At 31.6% G+C, this 22,830-nt stretch overlaps 1 protein-coding gene across 1 annotated transcript in view; it reads right to left on the reverse strand.

Moving 5' to 3' along the window:
* Nucleotides 1–22,830, reverse strand: part of LOC142327511 (alpha-tocopherol transfer protein-like) — a 60,514-nt gene that overhangs the window by 22,399 nt on the left and 15,285 nt on the right. Inside the window, exons 2-4 of the mRNA XM_075370638.1 lie at nt 21,241–21,391; nt 16,527–16,677; nt 10,788–11,037 (exon numbers count right to left, since the gene is read on the reverse strand). Coding sequence (XP_075226753.1) covers nt 10,788–11,037; nt 16,527–16,677; nt 21,241–21,391 — 552 coding nt within the window. The remainder of the gene's footprint in view (nt 1–10,787; nt 11,038–16,526; nt 16,678–21,240; nt 21,392–22,830) is intronic.

Here is a 22,830-nt window from a genome sequence, read left to right on the forward strand (position 1 = left end):
AGACAAAGAATTAAATCAATAGTCACTTATTATGGCATCATATCTATTACTGAAGAGTAAGCCTAAATGGACAAGATTAATCATGTCTGTGCAGGTCAAAACATGTAGCTGAAATCACAGCTGTGTTGTTTGTATTAAGCACTGGGTTTAGAAATGAATTAATTTTGTTCAGTTTTATTGCTGTCTTAAGTTTGTTAACAGTAATATGTTCCTTTGAACACAGCAGCCAATCAAATAGCAGCATTCTAATCACGTGATTTAAGCCACGCCCACTTTATTCTAGAGAAAGATTTGCATATTTACAGACAAATTCACATATTTCACTCTCTTTATTAATGATTCTTTATTGTGTATATGTTACTGAACAACATTTGCATAAATGAAAAGTAAAATATATTCATCGTTTTATATAAATAAACATATTCGTTGTTAATGTTAAATAAAATAAAAAAATTATCTAACAGCACGGCCTTGATGATAAATTTGTCTGTACGTAGGTCATTCATACGAATTGAGTAACAGATTATTGTTTCAGACCAGTCGAACCAAAACCCTTATCATTACGTTCAGTTTAATTTAGTGTTTCGCTTTCCGACCACCATATGTGTTTGTATTTGGATATTATCATTTGTGCTATTCTCATCCCCCTCTGCACTGTAAAATCTTTATCGCTCAAATTAATAAGACCGACTTTAATTTCACCTCGGTAATGAGCATCGACCGTGCCTGGTGAATTCACAACTGTAATGCCATAGCTCATCGTCATACCCGATCTAGGTCTTATTTGCGCTTCATACTTTTTAGGCAGCGATATAGCAATGCCGGTTGCGATTATTTTTATTTCACCCGGTTTTAAAACCGTATCGATTATTGAAATTAAATCTAAACTGACGTTTTGTTCGCTAGCATATTCAGGAAAATCAACGAAATTATTCAATTTCTTAATTTAAAAAATGTCCATTTCTAAATATCTATATTGAAAAAGAAATAAATACAAAACAAATAATCTATGGGTGTTAAAAAACAAAACAAAAAATTAAAATATCTACATTTATTCTTGCTTTATCACCTTGCCCGTAAGCGGAGAATACGCGATTACATTATCGTAAATTAATAAACAATACGCTACTGTATTAAGTTTAAAATTCTCTTCCGCTTCAACTTTAATTTTTAAATCGATTACACCAATCTTTACGGATTCATTTTGACGCGAGTAGTCGATGACGTATAAAGGATATTTGGTTTTGTAATCGGAAAATATGTACGCTGAATCCATATTTTTATAATATGATTTTTGAAAATTAATAAACATTCTATACATCAACACTTGATTCCCATATACATCTTCATACGGATATCTGTTCGCATTAATCATTATAGAAATATTTTTAACTTTACAAGAATAGAATTCTGACGCGTCTTTCACGGCTTTATCTTTCCTATCGGGTTGAAAACCTACAATAACAAAGCGAGGTTTATCTATTTGTGACAACGTTGTCACATTTCATGTAAAAGAATTCGTTTGAGGAACCGCTGTATTTTCATGAAGATCCCACGCTCTGAACACCATACGCACATCTTTATTTTGATTTCTCATTTTAGCCAATTCCAATTCATATTCGAGTGCGACTTTTAAATATGGGACAACTCTCACTATGTCTGTTAATTCTATCTTACATTTGTGGTCGGGAACCGTAGCGCTTCTATTTGTATTAGTCGACTCGAATTCGAGCCAATAAAATATCCTATCAAAAGGATACAAATCCGTTAGATTTATAGATTATTGGTTCTTATTTGAATTTTGAATTTAGCGTATAAAATTATTTAGATTCTTTCAAAACCAACAACATGTTTACTCGTTCGCCGCGAAGATTTAATAAATTATCATTTTCATCGGTCAACGATATAACTAAATCATAAATTTCTCTCACATTTACCGGTAGAAATTCAATATAAAATAGATATTCTTCAATCATATCACCAGGATCTACACTCAACGGAAACTTGTATAAAATACGATTTTGATCTTCACTTCTAAAACTGCCCGAAATAATATTACATTTTACACGTATTACATTTACAGGAGCGATATTTATTATTTGATCTGAAAGATGCGTCACATTCGGTTTGAGAATTCTCGCTCTGTAACCCAACAGACTGTCGATACTACAGGTTGATTTTTTAGTCCTGTTACCCAATTGTTAATGTCTGGTAATTTTTTTCTAAGAAAGGGAAATTTTGTTTTGTGACACGAAGTTGGTAGCGCTACTCAACCGGTATAGATACGGCAGTGTGAGTTGATTCTCCTTGAGCTGTGTAAGCTTTTGTGCCATTTCCGGTCGTGTTACGAACAGAATATCTTTTACCATAGATCAACGAGTTTTCATTGTTGAACAATATTTTGCTACGAAATCGTACGCGAGTGTAAAAGAATCATTTCAAATTAAATTTGTTGGTGTTCCTCCGCCAGAAAAAATTTCAATTTCTAGGCTAGCAAACCGATTTCGAGAGACAGGTAGTGTTTGACACAGAAAACGTAGCGATCGACCAACTCGCTTGACAGATGACGTTTTAGAGAAGGTGAAAACAAGATCGCTCAATTCTCCACGGAAAAGTTTACGAAAACTTTCCACGCAAGTCGGTTTGTCATATTCGAGTGTTTAGAAAGCCGGTAAAATATTGAAATTGTATCCGTATCGCGTACGATTAGTCCAAGAGCTTTCAGCCTCCAGATTTAAACAAGCGATTGAAATATTGCCGTCGGTTTAGGTCTCTCGTAAACGATAACGGAATCGAATTTTTAAACACAGTGTTCTTTAGCGATGAAGCTTGGATCCATCTTGATGGTTATGTGAACAGTCAAAACTGTCGAATTTGGGCGGTTGAAAATCCTAACGCTTTACAAGACAAATCTTTGCATCCTGAAAAATTTGGTGTGTGGTGTGCGATATCTCGTCATCGTATAGTCGGACCCATATTCTTCGAACAGACAGTAAATGGTGAAGTATACAGGATTATTGTGCGCCAATTTGTGTCCCTCCTGGAACCTCAAGAACAGTATTGCTGGTTTCAGCAAGACGGCGCTACATGCCACACGTCTCGAGAAACCATGGATTTTCTACAAGTGTTCTTTGATGATCGAATAAGGTCCCCAGACCTCACATCTCCTGACTACTTTTTGTGGGGCTATATTAAGTCCGAAGCCTTCAAAAACAATCCTCACACTATTTATGAACTTAAAGTCAATATTACAGACTTAATCACGAATATTTCCAATGCAACTCTTAAAAAGGTTTCTGCTAATATGCTGAAAACAGTCCGTGTGTGTATAACCGCAAGGGGTGGGCATTTTGAGCATATTCTTTAACAATTATTTAAGTAATAGGTTTTTATTAAATATCTTTTGTAAGTAACAAATAAATTTTTTTATTCCACCTAAATTTCCCTTTCTTAAATTACATTTAAAATTGGGTAACAGGACTAAAAAATCTCTTTGTAGAATCTGTATCCGAAAAATCTATCCATACAGTGCTTTTGATTTCACACTGTAACGTATTGGTGTTTGCTCGCAAGGTGATGGTTTGATTAAATTTGTTCATTTCACTCTGTATATATTCACCGATATCTTCAATTTCATAACTACCCGTTGGTATGGTATAGTTATATTATTTTTCTTTCTAAATACATATTTTTTACCATCCTTGTCGAACGCGTAACACAATTTAATTTTTTTATTTCTCTTCTACGTTTGGAATAGTGTTGGCGGTCATTATCCATTTGAGACCTAATTCATGTTGACCTTTTGAAAGATCGATCGGTGGAAAAAATGATTTTTTAATCATCGAACTGTTACCGTCAATCGATAATAGACACGACATATCTAAGAAAAAAAATAAAAAAACAAAAACGTATAATTTTTTCAGATAAAAATTCTAAACATAATCGACCGCAAATTACATCGTCATCGGTTTGATATCTATTGTAATTGTACGTTACATTAGACTTTTCGAAATAATTCATCAATTCCGGAGGTTGATCCACATCGCCTATGCTATCAAAATAATCTACATTTTTATCGATTATCCGAAAACAAACCCAATACGTACCGTGACCGTTCAAACTAAATTGATTGTAGCGCATTCATTTTTCCTAATATTTTTCGGTAAATCGTCCAACTTAAAAACACCTCTAAAATGTAGAATTTTCAACTGTTTTGCGTACTCAATCAACTCGTGATAATATAAAGTACGATTTGGTATTGAATCGATTATTTTTTTTTTTTTTACTCGCGACTTTGCCGGTTTTCTTCAATCTTAATCGATCACCACTTTTCTTAAGTCTCAATCTACCGCCAAATTTAGATTTAAGTTTCATCGCGTTTGTTACCGCATAGGCGGCCGCTCTTTCAGTCAAACTACTATCCAGTGCAAGCACTCGTTCCCAAGCTCCTCCGGCAAGCGCTTTATCAGCTTCAGATCTGGTTTTTTTGACTGAATATTTCGAATAAACTATATAGTGCAGTTTACACACTTCGTCTAATTTATTTATACCTTTATCGCCGCGTTTCAATCTCTTATTTAACTTCGTATCCGGGCCGCAATAATTGTAATCTGGAATATGAGCTTCCAAAGGCAATAAATCCACGGCTTTATTAAAAACAGAACCGATAATATCACGGCCTTTTTTCGTCTTCGTTATCTTCTTCTTCATATCTATATATAAAAAAAAATTATCATATTCAAATACATTATTGGACTTTTATTTTGTCTTTTCGTTTTCGCGAATCATTTCTGCTACATGTGCCTTGATGTTAGCTTTTACGAGATCTTCTGTAATGCGATTATTTAATTCATCATCTATATACTATGGAATTTTTTCTTTAAGCGGTTCGAGGGTATCTTTCATGAACGTTTCGTCTGCAAGTTTCACTTTTTCATCTTTTATATATTTTTTGATACTTATATCATGGCTTGTTATCTCCTGATTTAATCGTTCTAAACCTACAAACTTTTCACCAAGATTGTTTGTGTATTCGTCAAACATAAGTTTTGCCCGTTTAAAATTCAACGTGTCCGCGTTATCGATAGGATCGGATACGTTACACAGTCTGTGATGGTTTATATCAAAATTTCCATCTGGTGTGAGGGAAAACCTACCTCTGGCGGACACCCGTTTTCCGTTTCCTCCTCGACGACTTTTGTGACCTAATCTTAATCGTGACATTTCTCTATATAAACAAATAAAAATTAAAAACCAATATCAAATTCAACATCTTTCAATTCTTTAATTATGGATATGATCTCTTTTGAAACGCTCTTATTTCCGGCATCATATTCACCCCCAAGGGTATACATTCTATCTACCGATTCGTTTGGATCATCCCAATATAAATAGACTGGATTGTAATTTTACTTACAAAACCGATTAGGGGAAAAATTTGGTTTAAATAAAACTTCTGAGTTTGAAGTATTCTAGTTATTAATTTTATAATTCTCCATTTTTACAAATTTCGTAAGTTTTCACTTTTTTAAATTAGATATTTTGTATGAACGTCCCCCCCCCCCATACACATACATACACGAGTATCTGCCCCATGTAGAACTCACGCCACATCCGTGGCGCGAATGGTAGCGTTTCGGCCTTTCATCCGGAGGTCCCGGGTTCGAATTCCGGTCAGGCATGGCATTTTCACGCACGCTACAAATCATTCATCTCATCCACTGAAACAATACCTAATGGTGGTCCTGGAGGTTAAACAAAAAATAAAACATACAAAAAAGTTGACATTTTGAGATCCATCCGAGCTAACGATTCCTTCCTGATACTGTTTTTCCGGCTACCATTCTAGCGTTAGATTCTACTGTCAATCAATAACACGTTGTTGTATGGTGATCCAGACGTGTAACAAACTACAGGTAAACTTTAAATTAACGAGGAACTTATCAGCCTACGGAATTTCAATCAACTCTGCAATAATTAAAGATTTCTGGAATATCATATGAACCGATCAATTAAGTAAATATAGTCGCTATTTCGATTTAAGAAAGTAAAAATTACAACTATAAGTTAAATATTCAGGAACATATAATAAGCTTAATTATAACGAATTAAAAATTATATAAAACCCAAATTTTTGACATAATAGAAAAATTTCAAGATTATTATCTTGCATCAAGTTATTTGAAGAATATTTAATTATGTTTGTCAAGCTAAAATTTTCTGACATTTGGTAGCGATTTTTTTTGACTCGTAAATGGGTTAGAAAAAAATTAAAAAGGAACTAACCAAAATATTGATTGATTTAGTATTTGTTAAAATCTAAATAAAAAATACCGTGTTGTGTATATTTAACATTTAATTCTTTTGGGATCAAAATTTTAATTTTACACATCTTTATGGATTAAACGAGTTATTAAGATTTAAAAAAAAATACAATCAATTGAAAAACAAACAATTTAATACTATTTTTTGCTCTTTTAACTTTAAATGTTTAAGCTATTTTTCCACTTTGTCCTTTTAAAAGAAAAAAGAAAAATGCGAAAGAGTTTGCAGCTATTATTAAAGTCGCTTCAGTACGTATAATACGAGTAAAAGCAATCTTGTATTTTACCAATGAAAGGAAAGGCCCCCAATTTCATCTTAGCTCTTCTGCGCTTGAACTGATTTTCTCTCTTGTGCCATTTCACTCACATATTTCTTTTTCACCCAACCCCTTTCACCTTTTTCTTATTCTCTCCCAACTGACCGTACTGAAATTGCTACTTTACTCTCTTTTAGTGGCCGTCTCAGTTTTTCTCACTTCATTATCGGATATCTACCACAACGTGAGCAGTCTAGTTTTCGCATTTTTTTTTTGTTTTATAAGATGATGCTTTTTTATTTTGTTTTTGTTTTCTTTATCTTCAAAGTTAATAACTTTTTAGCTCTTGCGTCTTTTTTTTTATAACCTGAATTTATATCTTTAATTTTTTTCTATTTATCCAGTTATTGATCTTTCCATTATTTTATTTATTTCTAAATTAGGTTATTTTTTATTTATGTAAAAATACATCTAAAATTTTAAATTCTGTTCCATTAGGGTAATTATTATCCATTATCGTAAACATATAAATTCATCTTTTTAAATCGTTATTTAAACGCATTAAAATTAAATACTTTTTATAAATATTTTCAAAAATAATTGATTCAATAAAATAGAAATATTAAAAGTCATAAAGGTTTCAAATTAAATGAAAATTCTTCTTCTTCTCATCTTCTTCATTACAGGGATTAGTTTGTCTAGACCTGTTCTGGTACCCATCGTTCTCACGGTCTCCCCGCATCTCATCTTCCCACCGATTTATAAGCAAAGGTAGCTTTGGAATCATCTCTCGCGTCATCCTACTCAAGTATTTACACCATCTTTGTCTATTTTGTTTAATTCTAACGTATAAAAGTTGTACTGAAAGCTTTCTTCGTGTGCAACCTATCTCTCCGTATGCAACCGTATACGGAACATAAAAACGTCATCTCCGCCGCCTGAGTTTTGCTATCTAACTTTTTAGCGTGTACCCACGATTCGCTACAGTATAATAGAGCGGGGACGGCTATCGTGTTATAAAATTTAATAGGTTTTTTATTTTTCAGAAGCCTGTGTATGTTTCCATACATTTGCTGAAATTTGTTAAGTTTTTCAAACGCATCATTATCGGAACTCGTATGTCACATTACTACCCATAGGTATTTAAAACTCTTTACTTGTTCGATCAGCATTCCCTCAATCACTATCTTTGTACGTCTTGGACACTTCCCTTTAAAGGCCAAAATTTTAGTTTTCATCGATGCTATTGTTAAATTATATCGCTTTCCAATTTTTTTCAACATAAATATCGCTTAAATAAAAATTATTCTTCCAAATGATATGTCAGAACTCTTTAAGAAGTTCCTTGTTTAGTGATGTGTTTTATTAATAAAGTTTTTAATAAAGTGTTTGTCCTTAATAAAGTCAAAAGATTATTCCTATTCTGACAACATTTTTTAGTTAGGAATAATAAAAATTTCAAGGTAATTGATTGAAGACAAAATTAAAAAAAAAAAAAAAAAATAAATTTAGAGATGAGGAAATTTTGTCATAAAATTCTACCATGTCAAATTTAATGATCCTAGATTAAAATTTCTCAGGTATAAAATCAAATAGAGATCAATACACATAAATACACACACACAATTCTGGGTTATCAGAAATAGAAAATTATTTGGAAGGTCTTTTTTTTTGATATCATTAATTTTGTTACGTAAAATACACTGATACTTAATATAGATACTGTACAGAATAATACAATACAGTATATAGCATAATAATACAAAAATGTAGGAGGATAACACAGGAGAGTATTAATTTTTTAATGAACATTACACAGTTAATTTAATACCAAACTTTATTATTTTTGTTGTAAAATGTGTTTTAATTAATGTCATTTATTTCAATCCAAGCATTCACCTCGTGTGATATTGTGATGTGCGATATTCAAGCGTAACGTTATCGGGCCTATGTTTTATAAAGAGGAGGGTATAGCTATACCAGTGAATTCCAGTCGTTACACGTACATGATAAACACTTTTTTCTGCCAGAACTACTACAGATGTTGAACTTGGAACAAGATGTGTGGTTTTAACAAGCTGGGGCTATAATTCCTACCGCTAGATATTCTATGAACATCCTACGGGGCTTGTTTCCGTGGCATTTGATTTCCAGGTTCGGAAATGTGCCTCGGCCACTTCGATCTCTCGACCTCAGTATGTGCGATTTTTCCCTGTGAGGGCATTTAAAAGGAACAAGTTTACGTCGACAAACCCCGTTCATTAGACAACTATTCGTAGAGAGGAGCAGCAGATCATTCAGGTTATATTGGAACAAGTATGGGGTAGCTTCACCTCTCGACTTGAAAACTGCATTATGGAAGATGGACATCACCTTCCAGGTGTAACCTTGTCTGCGTAACATAAATGGCACTTCTCAAACTTATTCAAACCAAAGTAATATAAATTTTGGTGTATAATTATCTGTTTAATGTTAATTCAAAAATGGGTACACTTCCCTGTCACCTTATATAGCTATTTTTTTCACTTTTTCATGTCAGATTTCGTATAAAACCAGAAAATTTACGCCTTAATTTAGGTCACAAGAATTATAGTCTGGCTGAATTTTATCGAATGAGCAAATAAGGGCGAAAACGTTTACAAGGCCAAACCTAGTTTTTATGAATTTTTTTTTTTTTTTTTAATTTTTACCAGCAGAACAAATCCTGAAAGTTTTTTATATTATTTGTGAATGTCCTATATATATACGAGGTGTGTGAGAAAAGTAATGAGATTGATAACACTGCGAGCGATCTGGCAACGCTGTGTCTACCGGTCTGTGCTAGACCGGTTTGTTCATCCCTTCTACATGCTCAGTACGAGTATCAACTCCGTTCAGCCAACACATTATTTTTGACAGCGCCATCAGTGAAGTTGTGTTTTTTTGTGTATTACGAAAATGAAGCATCGGAATTTAGAGCAACCTTGGGCAATCAAGTTTTGTGTTAAACTTGGGAAATCTGCGAGTGTGACCTTTGAAAAGTTGAAACAGGCCTACGGGGAACATTGCTTATCAAGAGCACAAGTTATCCGCTGGTACATATCATTTTTGGAAGGCCGAGAATACGTTGAAGATCAACCTTGCTCAGGGAGACCTTCAACATCAAAATCTGACGAAAACGTTGAGCGAGTGAGGGTTCTTGTTAGATCAGACCGTCGTTTAACAATAAGGATAATGGGTGAACAGTTAAATTTAAACATTTTTACTGTACATCAAATTTTGACAGACGATTTGGACATGCGAAAGGTTTGTGCGAAATCGGTGCCGAAAAACCTCACAACGGAACAGAAGGACAATCAAAGAAACGTGTGAGTTGATCTTCTTGAGAGGATTGACAATGACCAAGAATTCTTCAATCGTTTGATAACAGGTGTATTTGAGTACGATCCTGAAACAAAGCGGCAAATCGAAGAGTGGCACACTCCGTCATCTCCTCGACCGAAAAAATGTCGAATGAGCAAATCAAAGATCAAAACCTTGCTGATTTGCTTTTTTGACAGTACAGGTATCGTCCATAAAGAATTTGTTCCTTCAACCAAGTGTTTTACAAAGGTGTCCTTGAAAGGCTCAGGAAAAGAGTGATTGGCGTGAGATCAGATCTTGTAGACAAGTGGATGCTTCATGACAATGCCCCGTTTCACACGGCCATTTGCATAAGGGAATTTTTGACCTCAAAACGCATTCGTACGGTTCCTCAACCCCCTATTCACCTGATTTGAGTCCTTGTGACTTTTTTCTTTTCCCGAAATTGAAACATGTCTTAAAAAGACGTCATTTTGGAACTTTGAAGAACATTCAAAAGACTGTGACCGACCATTTAAAAGCCCTACCAGTTGAAGCCTTCCAGCGCTGCTACCAGGAGCGGGAACAACGACTCCGCCGGTGTGTGGCTGTCCAAGGGAACTACTTTGAAGGGGATAATATTGTTGTTTGAAAAAATAAAAACTTTGGTAAGTAAAAAGTCAGTTTCATTACTTTTCTCATACACCTCGTATATACACACAATGTATTTTTTCGAAGTGCCTATTATTGATCATTGATTAACAGTCTAAATGACCATCTATTTTCATTTTTTAAATATAAATTTTTCTTCTAAATGATTATGAAGCATTTTTGTTTTCCAAACTATCTGTTTGCTAATAATATTTATTTAAAAAAATATATTTACCAAAGCACATTGAATGAAGTTTTTTGTCATTCTAATTGTAACCGCACCAGTATGAGCCAAAGTAAGACCTTCAGTATCATAAATTACTAATATTCCAGCGCACTTTTCCCATCTGAACAACACTTCGCATAACATTAACGCTCCTTTATTTGTTGTTAGCGGATCAAAATTAGAAGGATCTGTATCATAAAATTTAACAAATATCACTCGATAACCTTCTTTTGTTAGTCTTGGTAAAGGTGTATATAACCTGTAACAAACAAACGTATATCATTAAATCATATTTGTATCGATAAATTAAATAAATAATTTATACTATAACATTTTTATATCGATGTGATGAATGTGGGGGAACAATTGTCACGATAATAAAACATTAAGCGATATAAAATGCCGAATAGCACAGGCGAAACGAGCTTTCAGTCAGAAATATAATTTGCTTACATTAAAAATTAATTTAAATGTCAGGAAATGATTTTTGAAAGTGTATGTTTGGAGTGTCGCTTTATATGGAAGTGAAACTTGGACGATCGGAGTATCTGAGAAGAAAAGATTAGTAGCTTTTGAAATGCGGTGGTACAGGAGAATGTTAAAAATCATATATGGGTGGATAAAGTGACAAATGAAGAGGTGTTGCGGCAAATATATGAAGAAAGAAGCATTTGGAAATATATATTTAAAAGAAGAGATAGACTTCTAGGCCACATATTAAGGTATCGTGAAATAGTCGCTTTAAAATTAAAGGGTCAGGTAGAAGGAAAAAATTATCTAGCAGGCAACGTTTGGAATATGTAAAACAAATTGTTAGGGATGTAGGATGTAGGGGGTATACCGAAATGAAACGAATAGCACTAGATAGGAAATATTGGAGAGCTGCATCAAACCAGTCAAATGACTGAAACCAAAAAAAAAATTGAATTTTGAATTTAGCGTATAAAATTATTTAGATTCTTTCAAAACCAACAACATGTTTACTCGTTCGCCGCGTAGATTTAATAAATTATCATTTTTAACCGATTTTTTTAATATCTTTCTAAGCGTAGTTCTAGTGCAAGTGGCCACCAAAAAATACATTAGGCTAATATTGGAGGTGGAGAAGCCAATCAAAGGTTAAAAATGTAAATTATTTGAATTTATATAAAAAATACAAAAAAAAAAAAAATACAAAAATATATTTCATTACATATAAAAAATTATTTTTTAAAAAAGCTTTTATTTAACTAATATTAACATTAACATTAATTTGGTTTCAGGAAAAGTATAGGGACAAGGGAAGCAATTTTAGGCCTCAGATTAATAGTAGAAGGAAGATTAAAGAAAAACAAACCAACATACTTGGCGTTTATAGACCTAGAAAAGGCATTCGATAACGTAGACTGGAATAAAATGTTCAGCATTTAAAAAAAATTAGGGTTCAAATACAGAGATAGAAGAACAATTGCTAACATGTACAGGAACCAAACAGCAACAGTAGCAATTGAAGAACATAAGAAAGAAGCCATAATAAGAAAGGGAGTCCGACAAGGATGTTCTCTATCTCCGCTACTTTTTAATCTTTACATGGAACTAGCAGTTAATGATGTTAAAGAACAATTTAGATTCGGAGTAACAGTACAAGGTGAGAAGATAAAGATGCTACGATTTGCTGATGATATAGTAATTCTAGCCGAGAATAAAAAGGATTTAGAAGAAACAATGAACGGCATAGATGAAGTCCTACGCAAGAACTATCGCATGAAAATAAACAAGAACAAAACAAAAGTAATGAAATGTAGTACAAATAACAAAGATGGACCACTGAATGTGAAAATAGGAGGAGAAAAGATTATGGAGGTAGAAGAATTTTGTTATTTGGGAAGTAGAATTACTAAAGATGGACGAAGCAGGAGCGATATAAAATGCCGAATAGCACAAGCTAAACGAGCCTTCAGTAAGAAATATAAGTTGTTTACATCAAAAATTAATTTAAATGTCAGGAAAAGATTTTTGAAAGTGTATATTTGGAGTGTCGCTTTATATGGAAGTGAAACTTGGACAATCGGAGTATCTGAGAAGAAAAGGTTAGAAGCTTTTGAAATGTGGTGCTATAGGAGAATGTTAAAAATCAGATGGGTGGATAAAGTGACAAATGAGGAGGTATTGCGGCAAATAGATGAAGAAAGAAGCATTTGGAAAAATATAGTTAAAAGAAGAGACAGACTTATAGGCCACATACTAAGGCATCCTGGAATAGTCGCTCTAATTTTGGAAGGACAGGTAGAAGGGAAAAATTGTGTAGGCAGGCCACGTTTGGAATATGTAAAACAAATTGTTAGGGATGTAGGATGTAGAGGGTATACTGAAATGAAACGACTAGCACTAGATAGGGAATCTTGGAGAGCTGCATCAAACCAGTCAAATGACTGAAGACAAAAAAAAAATAACATTAATTAAAAAAAAAGGTAAAAAATTAGAAAAACCCTCTAAAAAGTAAAAAATAAGAATTAAATCAAATTGAGAATTTTAATTAAAAAAAAAATATAAAAATGCACTGAAAAGTAAAAAATAAATTATATAAATATCTAATGAATAACCAAAAAATAAATGTAATAATTATTAAATTTTAATTAATAATTTAATTAAATTAAATTAATAAGGCTTTAGAGCTTGTAACAGCTGTAAACGATATGGACGCAGTTGTAAGCGTTTCCTTAAAAACCCTCCACGCAAACGTCACTGGAATTGCTAATTCGCGGCTAGCCTTCCTAACGGATTTGCTAGGACTACGCATGATGAAAGTAACAAGGTGTCGCACACCCAGTGTTGCGCAGTGGCTCGTACCAAAATCTTTTTCCCGCCATGATGTTTAAATTCGTTTATGCGGTTGGCGCACAAACAGAAGCAAGACATCAATGTGATTAAAGGCAGAATTAAACAAACTTTTGAAACATAAAAGAATAAAATTTATTGAGGTATATGAAAATTGGCGTCGAAATGTGGATTTTTACTCTAATATTTATAAATAGGAAGTGCCGTACTCACGTGTGCGTGTACACGCACTTCCAAATAAATATGGAGTGTAGGTTTTTTGTTTATTTTATATAAAATTTAATTGACTGTATGTGGAGTCGAGAATTATGATCAGAATGATTAATTTCGTTTATTTCTTAACGATATAATAATTTCTAATAATTTTTCTTAATAAACAATTTACCTTGAATTAATTATTAATGTACTATTAGATACAGAGCGGTTCAGAAAATAATTAACTTTAATTATATTAATTCAAAATGAAAATATAATGGAAACATTTTATATGAAATAGAAAATAAAATGTTTTTTTTATTTTCATTAACATAAAAACCAAAACCGACCCTTTTGCAAATATAAATAAAAATAAAAAATGTTAACAAAGAGGACAAAACCGACTAGAGTTCGAAAGAATTGAAAGTATCCAAAATAATACAACTACATGTCGGGGAATTAACACAACGTCATATTTACATTTGTATCAGAATAAATTTGTATAAAAGAAAAAAAAAACACTGTTTGAAAGCGAGTAGTTATAAAATCGAGAAAATTCAAAGACAAACTATCCGTGTAAAAGCTAAAACAGAATTGTGTCTTCAGAGAGAAAATTCTTTTCTGCTTTGTCCAGGTAAAAAACTGAGTCAGAGTTGTAAAACAAAACGGATTAAGATGTCAAACCTGAATGCAGAACAATTGTTCTCTTTATTGCACGCGGTTTAAAATGGTTTACCTAGAAAATCCCTTGCATTTCATTTGAGTCATTAGAAAAATATGTTTATTGAATATAAAATTATTTTTCACTAAACAACTTTTTATTTTAATTAAAATAAAAAATTATCGGCGATTCGATACCGAACCCCACGAATAGCAGAAGGAGTAGTTACCATAGAGCCACACACGCTACACGAAGACTTTGTGTCAGTTGCACTTCATAAGATGTGTCCCCTCTTTGTTTGTTTAGGTTTTCATTCATTATTTTGAATTTATCTTAATTAACAATCAATTTCAATACTCTTAAGAATCAATAGACTTGTATAAAATATTTATTTTTATTAAGGATTATTAAAAAAAAAAAAAATTTATTATTTTTAATAAATATTACAACTTTATCAGTACCAAATAATACTAATTCATATTGAAAGTGAATAATCATTCATAAATATTAGATTGTTAGCTTGTTTAATCATTATCATGTATTTAAAATTTTGTAAAATTTTTGCACAACTAAAAACTTTTGTCCCAAAATCCCTTACTTATATGTTCAAATAACCCGGTAGAAAATGAGATTTTGGGACGAGCGCAAACGCATGCGCGCCGAATACTGTGCGCAATGCTACACCTTGTTTCATCATGGGACTACGCACCAAAGACTCTTAGATGTACAACGTTATTTTCGGACATACTAGGTCGTCTTGTACTCTTTACAAATGCAGCCAGTGATTTCAAATTGTTTATACTATCTAGGAAAGTTATTGTAACTCGGGGATAACAACAGAACTTCAAACGGAAAGCACGTTGAACGATAATTACAGATTCACATTTTGCAATCTGTAAAACACAGATACGCCTCCTGTTGGGGGAGTCGCCATGTTTGCTACTAGCGCTTTCAAGCGGAAGGTACAGAAAACAGTTTATGAGCTTGTGCATATTTAAAACTGTTTGCGTTCCTCTTCCATTTCACTTACGTATCATTAATCAATGTACGTGAAACTTGAGAAGTATTACATAGCATTAAAACCCCGATATTCATTTTGATATTCATTCGTTATATTTTACTGAGATAAATTACAATCCCATTTTCAATGTTCTGTCTATACACTCGTAGTTATACTGTAATAGGTATTAGTTAATTGTATTTTATTAATATTAATAATAGGAAAAGTAAAAATTACAAAGTAAAAAGTAAAAAATATTCTTGAAGTAAAGTTTCACCCTATCGGAATCCGATCGGATGAAACTTTACTTCCAGAATATTTTTTTGCAGATTTTGATGTTTCATAACGTTTCTCTACAATTTTTTTTCAGTCATTTGATTGGTTTGATGCAGCTCTCCAAGATTCCCTATTTAGTGCTAGTCGTTTCATTTCGGTATACCCCCTACATCCTACATCTGATGCTCTTTGGTATAACTTAAATAACAATAAAAGAGTGGGGCAAAATATTATTTTTATTTTTTTGTCATTTCTGAACTCAAAGTGACGTTTTTGTATTAATTAGATGATTCCATTACGTTTGTATAACACTTTAGTAACGTATTTGGAAAATTTTATTCAAGGGGGTTAATAAAGTTTGATTTTTTTTTCAGTTATCGTTTTGCTTGATATTTTCAGCTAGATAAAAAGGATTTTATCATTTTTTCCATTATCATTTCTGATACTATTTAATCTTGGTTAAAACTGGTTAAGGTATGGCGAAGCCCTTTGTAGCCAGTGTTGCATAATTTTCTCTCGCTGGGAAACTGTACCTGATTTTTTTATTTTATTATGTTTTATTTTAAATGAAGAAAATGCTATAAAATAATATTAGTATATTATTATATATATATAAATGTATATGTATATTATAGTATTTTTGTAAATACTATAGAAAATAGTAACGCTTAAACGGTGGTACAGAGTACTAGATTAATAGTTCCTTCACTAAATTTACAATTTAGATTAAAATTAAATATTATGAATCGATTTATTTAGAGATAGGATGTATAAAATTTATAAAAAAAAGATTCCTTACATGTGTTTTTGTAACTGAGGATTTGTTGGATCTCTCTCCAAAAAATATTCCGGCATTGTTGCTCTAACCGTGTAATATTGGTCCAATTTTGTTTTAGCTGTTTCTAAACTGTTTTTACAGCTAAATAGAAACGTTTCCAGTAATTCATCATCTGCAATAAAAAAAAAGCCAATAAAATATATACTTTACGTCTGACCTACTAAATTTATAACATAATTAATTAAAATATTTATTAAAAACACATTTTTTTTATTTTGAAAGTTGTTAGTAAATTTACTATTTTTACTTCCTCTTTTTACAAAAAAAATTGCAGTATTCTATTTATTACCATTTTTAATAAGCATTAAGTCTTAATGTTGAAATATTAATTATTTATAGGTGATGTAGTAGTTAAAAGGTTGGTTTTAAGTTGGGTAGTGAAGCTGTTTGTTATTTTTGGTTCCCAAACACGGTGTGTTGCAACACATAGTGTGTCACTTAGTATCGTGGGATTGTCGCGAATTTTTAGAATATAAAAATAGATTTTACATCATTCAGAAAGTCTCTATGCGGTTAAATGAGACAGACTGTCGGTCATTTAATCTTTCTTCCTGTCGATAATTTTGAGTGATGGTGAATACCAGCAACAATACTTAGGTTACGTTTTCTTTGGTAATAAACTGAATGTTCATTGTTGCCGTGTTGAGGGATTTATCCCTCAGAGTAGGGATTTTTCAAGACTGAGGGAAAGTTTCGAAAATCAGTTTACCCAAAATAAGAAACAGTGCCTGAAGAAGTTAATAAAGTTTAGTACTAGAAGTTAAGAAAGTACTTTCATTAACTTTGTTATTGAAGTTACAAATTTCAATAACGGTGACTTTTTAAATGAACAATAATGTAATTTTTTTATTCGGACTTCTCAGTATAGATTTCAGGCCTTTGTTTTTTTCTGACGCCGATCGACATGCTGGATTTAGAAGAATCCGCCCGCTTACTTGTTAACACCGTTCTATGTACATTGAGTAACTGATGATTAGAATTAGATACTACATATTATTACAAGTATAATCATTATTGTTGATCAAAAAGAAATGTGTGTCGCGATATCATGGGGGTTCAGTGAAATCTCGTCAGTCAACAAAAAAGGTTGGGAACGATTGTGTTATTAGATGAATTCCAAATTAAGAATTCCAGATTAATTGGATGAATACAATTTGGTACTGTGTTCATATTTTCGCTAATTTTATTAATTGGGTTTCTAAGTTAAGTGTAATATAAATTTGATTAATTTAAATTTTAATAATTCGAATTCTAATAGCTGTAAATTATAAAAGGCGGTTTTATTTTACTCTCATATCACTTTTTTGTTATGCTATATCACTTCATCCCGTTATTTTTCTTCAAACTCTGACGACTAATGAAAGATATATTTTTAGCCTTACAAAGTTTAAAACTTATATGAAACTGAAACGTATTCTAAAAAAATAGGCCCCAAAATATTCTCATTTTTCTTGCCTATACTGAACAAACGGTTTTTCACTTACTGGTCATTTTTTCCAGTGATAGGCCGTTTTTTAAATGTTGAAATAATTAAAACATTAAAAAAAAATTAAGAGTTTATTACTTTTCTGTAGTTAATATTTAATAATAATTAGAGTATTATAGATTCTTAATATTTCATTATAAAAATTTTATTCTTATTATGCTTATCTATTAGGTATATGATCATAACAGTTGTAAATTACTTGACATTTAATACAAGTCGGTTATAAAAAATGGTATTACTGTTTTCAAGAATGTCAAGCATTCTATGGCAGACTTACTGAGGAAAGAGGTGGTTCCCCATTGTTCTCCCTGATACATATTACCTTATCATAAGTACTGAAATATAAACATTCTATTTTATAATCGATTTCTTCACTCTCTTCTCTACATGAGCTGAAGGGAGAGGAATTTTGTACTACCGTAGACAGCAATTTTTATTAGTATTTCTTATATTTGAAGTATCTTACATATCTTATTTTCATAATGCTTCTTTACTGAGTGTGCAACATGTATAATGCACTGTTTTTCGACAGAGGAATATAGTAATATGTTGCTTTCCCCTATTTTTTTCAGTCTTTGTTCTGGCTGCGACACATGTAAAGTATCTGTGATAAAACAGACACTCCTTTTCTAAAAGTAATGGTGTTAATTACACAAATATACCCTGCAGTGTTCAGATTGAAGACACCACTTGTGTACCTGCATATCTTAGGAGGAATTTCAATGGGCTTGGCATACCAGTATGTTAACATTGGTAAGTAAAGGTTTCCCATAAGTTATTGGCCAAAATTAAAAGTCTGATTCAGGACATAAATAATGTTTAACGATCCAAAAGTTCAAATTTCCCTTCGATCCAAAAGTTCAAATTTCCCTTCAATAAGTGAATTAAAAGTAATTAATAATTTCTATTATTATAATCTAATTGAATTAAAAACTAATTAATTTCTATTATTAAAATAGTAATAGAACAAGAACAAAATTGCTGGACTGCATAATTTTTGCTATCAATTTTAACAATTTCAGCCATATCTCACTTGTTTATCAACCGATTTCAACAGATAAAGAAGTAATTTCATTTAAAATAAAAAGTTTAATATTTTATCTAATGCAAAATAATTTGATATAATAACATTTACCCGATCTGTTACTGATTAAAGAATTTAAATGGCCGCCATTTTTGAATTTTCAAAGATAAAATATTCAACATATTTTACAAAATAAAATATGTTGTTGGATGCATGTACATCAAATACAATCTGTACATCAAATAAAATACAATCTGCTCTAAAGATTTAAATGTTATTTGAAGAAAAAATAAAATGGCGGACAGAGGGAAAATTAAACAAAAGTATTTGCCCACATGAAGTTTTTGGTTTATTTTGGCACCCTGAATCAGTCCTTGAAGTTTACCAAATACCATGGGACATCGTATATGTTGTAGAAACCAACGGGTACCACTTTATTCCTTACTTTCTTATGTACCTTAGTCTGGGTTGCTTGTTATCTTGATTATTATCCAAGTTTCAGGCGTATCTTATTTCTTATTTCAGACATCTACAAACTGTTTTCTTATGATACTTAACATACATACATACAAACATAACTACAGAGTGTTCAACGTAAAAGAGGTCCCATCACTCATTAGCTTATATATATATTTTGGTTAAAGTGCATATATTGGTGTGAAATGGGTAAAATAATATCAAAAATGTTGGAGCTGGAGTGGGAAGGACTGTATATTGCCTACATTTAAGTATTGCCAATCTGTATTAAGAACTGGCTTTTGAACAAGGCTGCGTAATTATGAATTGTTTGTTAAAATGCGGTTAACTGTTGAAGAACATGTATTTGTTGTAATGGAAACTTATTTAGAGAGGAAATCTCATGATGTGTGTCAGCAAATGTTCAGGGAGAAATTTGAAAAGGAAGCACCAGTGAAAAGTTTTATCCAGAAGTTAGTTAAATAATTTTGTGAAACAGTTTCGGTGTTAGACCTGAAACACGCTCAACACAGGCTAGGGTTAGTTTTAATGACATCGGCCGTACAGGACAATAAAGTGGAAGTTAGATAGAAGGTCTCATAAATTTTTGCAGAAATTAAGCCAGAAAAAGATATTTCACTAGATTCAGCTCACACTGCAGTGAGGAGAATACTGAAATTTTATCCGTATCGAATGAAAGTTTTCCATGAGCTAACTAATGCTGATTATGCCAGAAGGAGTCACTATTGTCAATGGTTCAAAAATTTCATTAAAGGAAACATTTTTGATCAAGTGTTTATCACAGATGAAGCACGGTTTCACTTGTTGGATATGTTAATAGTCAGAACTATCAGATCTGGGGTACTGAAAACCTGCACATTCTCTTTGAATCTCCCTTATACCCACAAAGAATAAGTGTATGGTCTGTGGTTTCAAGGCGACAATAATAGAAACCCTTTTTTTTTTAAACTGTGGATGTTTTGTCTACTAAGAAATTATCCAACAGTTCATAGTATTACTGCAAGAGGATGAATGTGACTACTGGTTACAACAGGACAGTGACATTTTTTCTCTACTATGGAGGTGCTACAGGATTTTTTCAGTGGAAGAACCATTTCTAAAAAATTGTAGCCACCAAGATCCCCTGATTTAACTAGTTCAGACTTCTTTTTGTGGGGTTACTTAAAAGGACTTGTTTATATGAGCAATTTACACACACTGCAAAAATTGAAGATAAACATTATCAATACTATCAAGGAAATTGACAGGTTACAGTTAATAAGAGTAGTCAGAAATATGATCAAATGTGTTATCATGAGCATAGAAGTGGATGGACATAATTTTCAGCATTTTTTGCAAATTATTATGAAAGTGTTTTCCAATAAATTATTATTTGTAGATTAAATTAAGTGAAGGAGCCTCTTTTAAGTTGAATACACTGTGTAAAGGAGAATAAAAAGATAATTTACAAACTGATGTTCCTTGTTATGAAATAAAACAATATATTACCTAATATTTTACCTTTATTTGGTATGGAAATCTAATAACTCTCATGATTTTATAAGTATAAAGTTATATCTTAAAACTCTCAAATGATGATTATTTTAATGAGAATATATTAAATATTGTTTCATAGAATTGGTTTTACTTAATATTAGTGTAAGCAATATTTTTGTTAGTTCTTATTTTGCTAATTATAATTTATTTACCTGCTACGTGTGGTAAATGCGGTTGTTTATTTACCCAAGTCTTTAGATGCTCAATATCTTGTTTAACTGAATCCTTAGTCATACCAAATTCATTGTATAGACGGTCTTTTACTTCTTGGCTTGTTACCTCCCACTCTAATTTACAATTTTCCTGTGAAATTAGTTATTTTAATTAGTTAAAAAAAGTATTATAGTTCTCTGAAAAAAAAAACAATATAGAAAATGATAAATGCAGTGCAGAATATTTCTTTAAAATTCCAGTTATTTTAATAAAGATCTAGTTTAAAACAATTGTGATATAATTTACAATAAAATAATATACAGTGTAGGAATAATAAGTGAAATAATAATCCCATTATTTTTGCTTAGTTAATATCAACCTTTTTCTTTAAAATAACTAATTTCGAAGACTATTAATACTTTAATGTTATCTTACATATTTTAATATGAGAATTAATGCAAAATTACAGAATTTGAATTAATTATATATGATACGGGATAATAAATATACGAAGTCATTTTATATTTGTGTTATATGTTGGAAACTTCCACCATATAATACACAACATGGTAATGTGCAAGCCCTTACGTTCCATTCTATAAACTTGTGTAAAAAAAAATACCAGTTTACATAGCCAGTTATAACCCCAACCAGTTATCTTAAAATTAGTTTCAATGTGCTGGATAACTAACTAGAGCTTCATTTTTGTGAAGATATGATATTTGTCTTGATCAAACTGCTGGGATTAAAAGGAATTGCTATGCAATGGACATAATTATTATGTCCAGATATTATTATTATTATGTCTAGATATTTTTGAGTAACCTGGTATAAATCAGTGGACATTTTTTTTTTTATAATCTAACAACAAATGTTGGTAAGAATGAAAAAAAATTACGTACAACTGGTTCTAAAGTTGCTAGAGTCATCAAGTTTATTTCTAGAAATACAAGTTGCTAGAATAAAAACTATTACTAGAAACTAAGTAATATTTTTCTAATAATAATCGTGGGAAGTCGCTTAGTAAATCTGTCATTATTTTAATTTTCTTTTTAATTAATTTTTTCATCAAATCATTTTCTTTTCTAATATAGTTCTATACTCTGTTGAAGCAATTAAAATTTAGATTTTAACGATACTGTATACGGTTTTTCATTTGATGTTGGTTCTACTTAAAAGCCTGATAGTCTATGAATATAACAATCTACAGGTAAATAATTATATGTAGAAGCGACACAGGTGGTTATGAACCAAAGAATCTGAATTAGAATTGATATATGGAATCTTCTGGAATAATATACGAATCAATTAATTTCTTACGTAATGTAAATAAGTAAAAAGATTACTAGAACAGATAAAAATATTTGAAGTTATTGAAATTCACAAATAGAAGAGGAGAGTGCCCATAAGTCTACCTTGATGGTATTTTAATCCTGCATATAGAAAATGTAAGGTACCTGAATCTTCACCTGGATTGTTTGACATGGAAGGTTCCTGAGAGGGAGAAGAGAAAGCAAATTAACATGAAGTTCAAGGTAATATACTGGTTGTTGGGCTGGAGGTCTGAGTTTCCTTGTCTACTAAGCTAC

The sequence above is a fragment of the Lycorma delicatula genome, chromosome 7 (genome assembly GCF_047948215.1).
Source record: "Lycorma delicatula isolate Av1 chromosome 7, ASM4794821v1, whole genome shotgun sequence".
Lineage (NCBI taxonomy): Eukaryota > Metazoa > Arthropoda > Insecta > Hemiptera > Fulgoridae > Lycorma > Lycorma delicatula.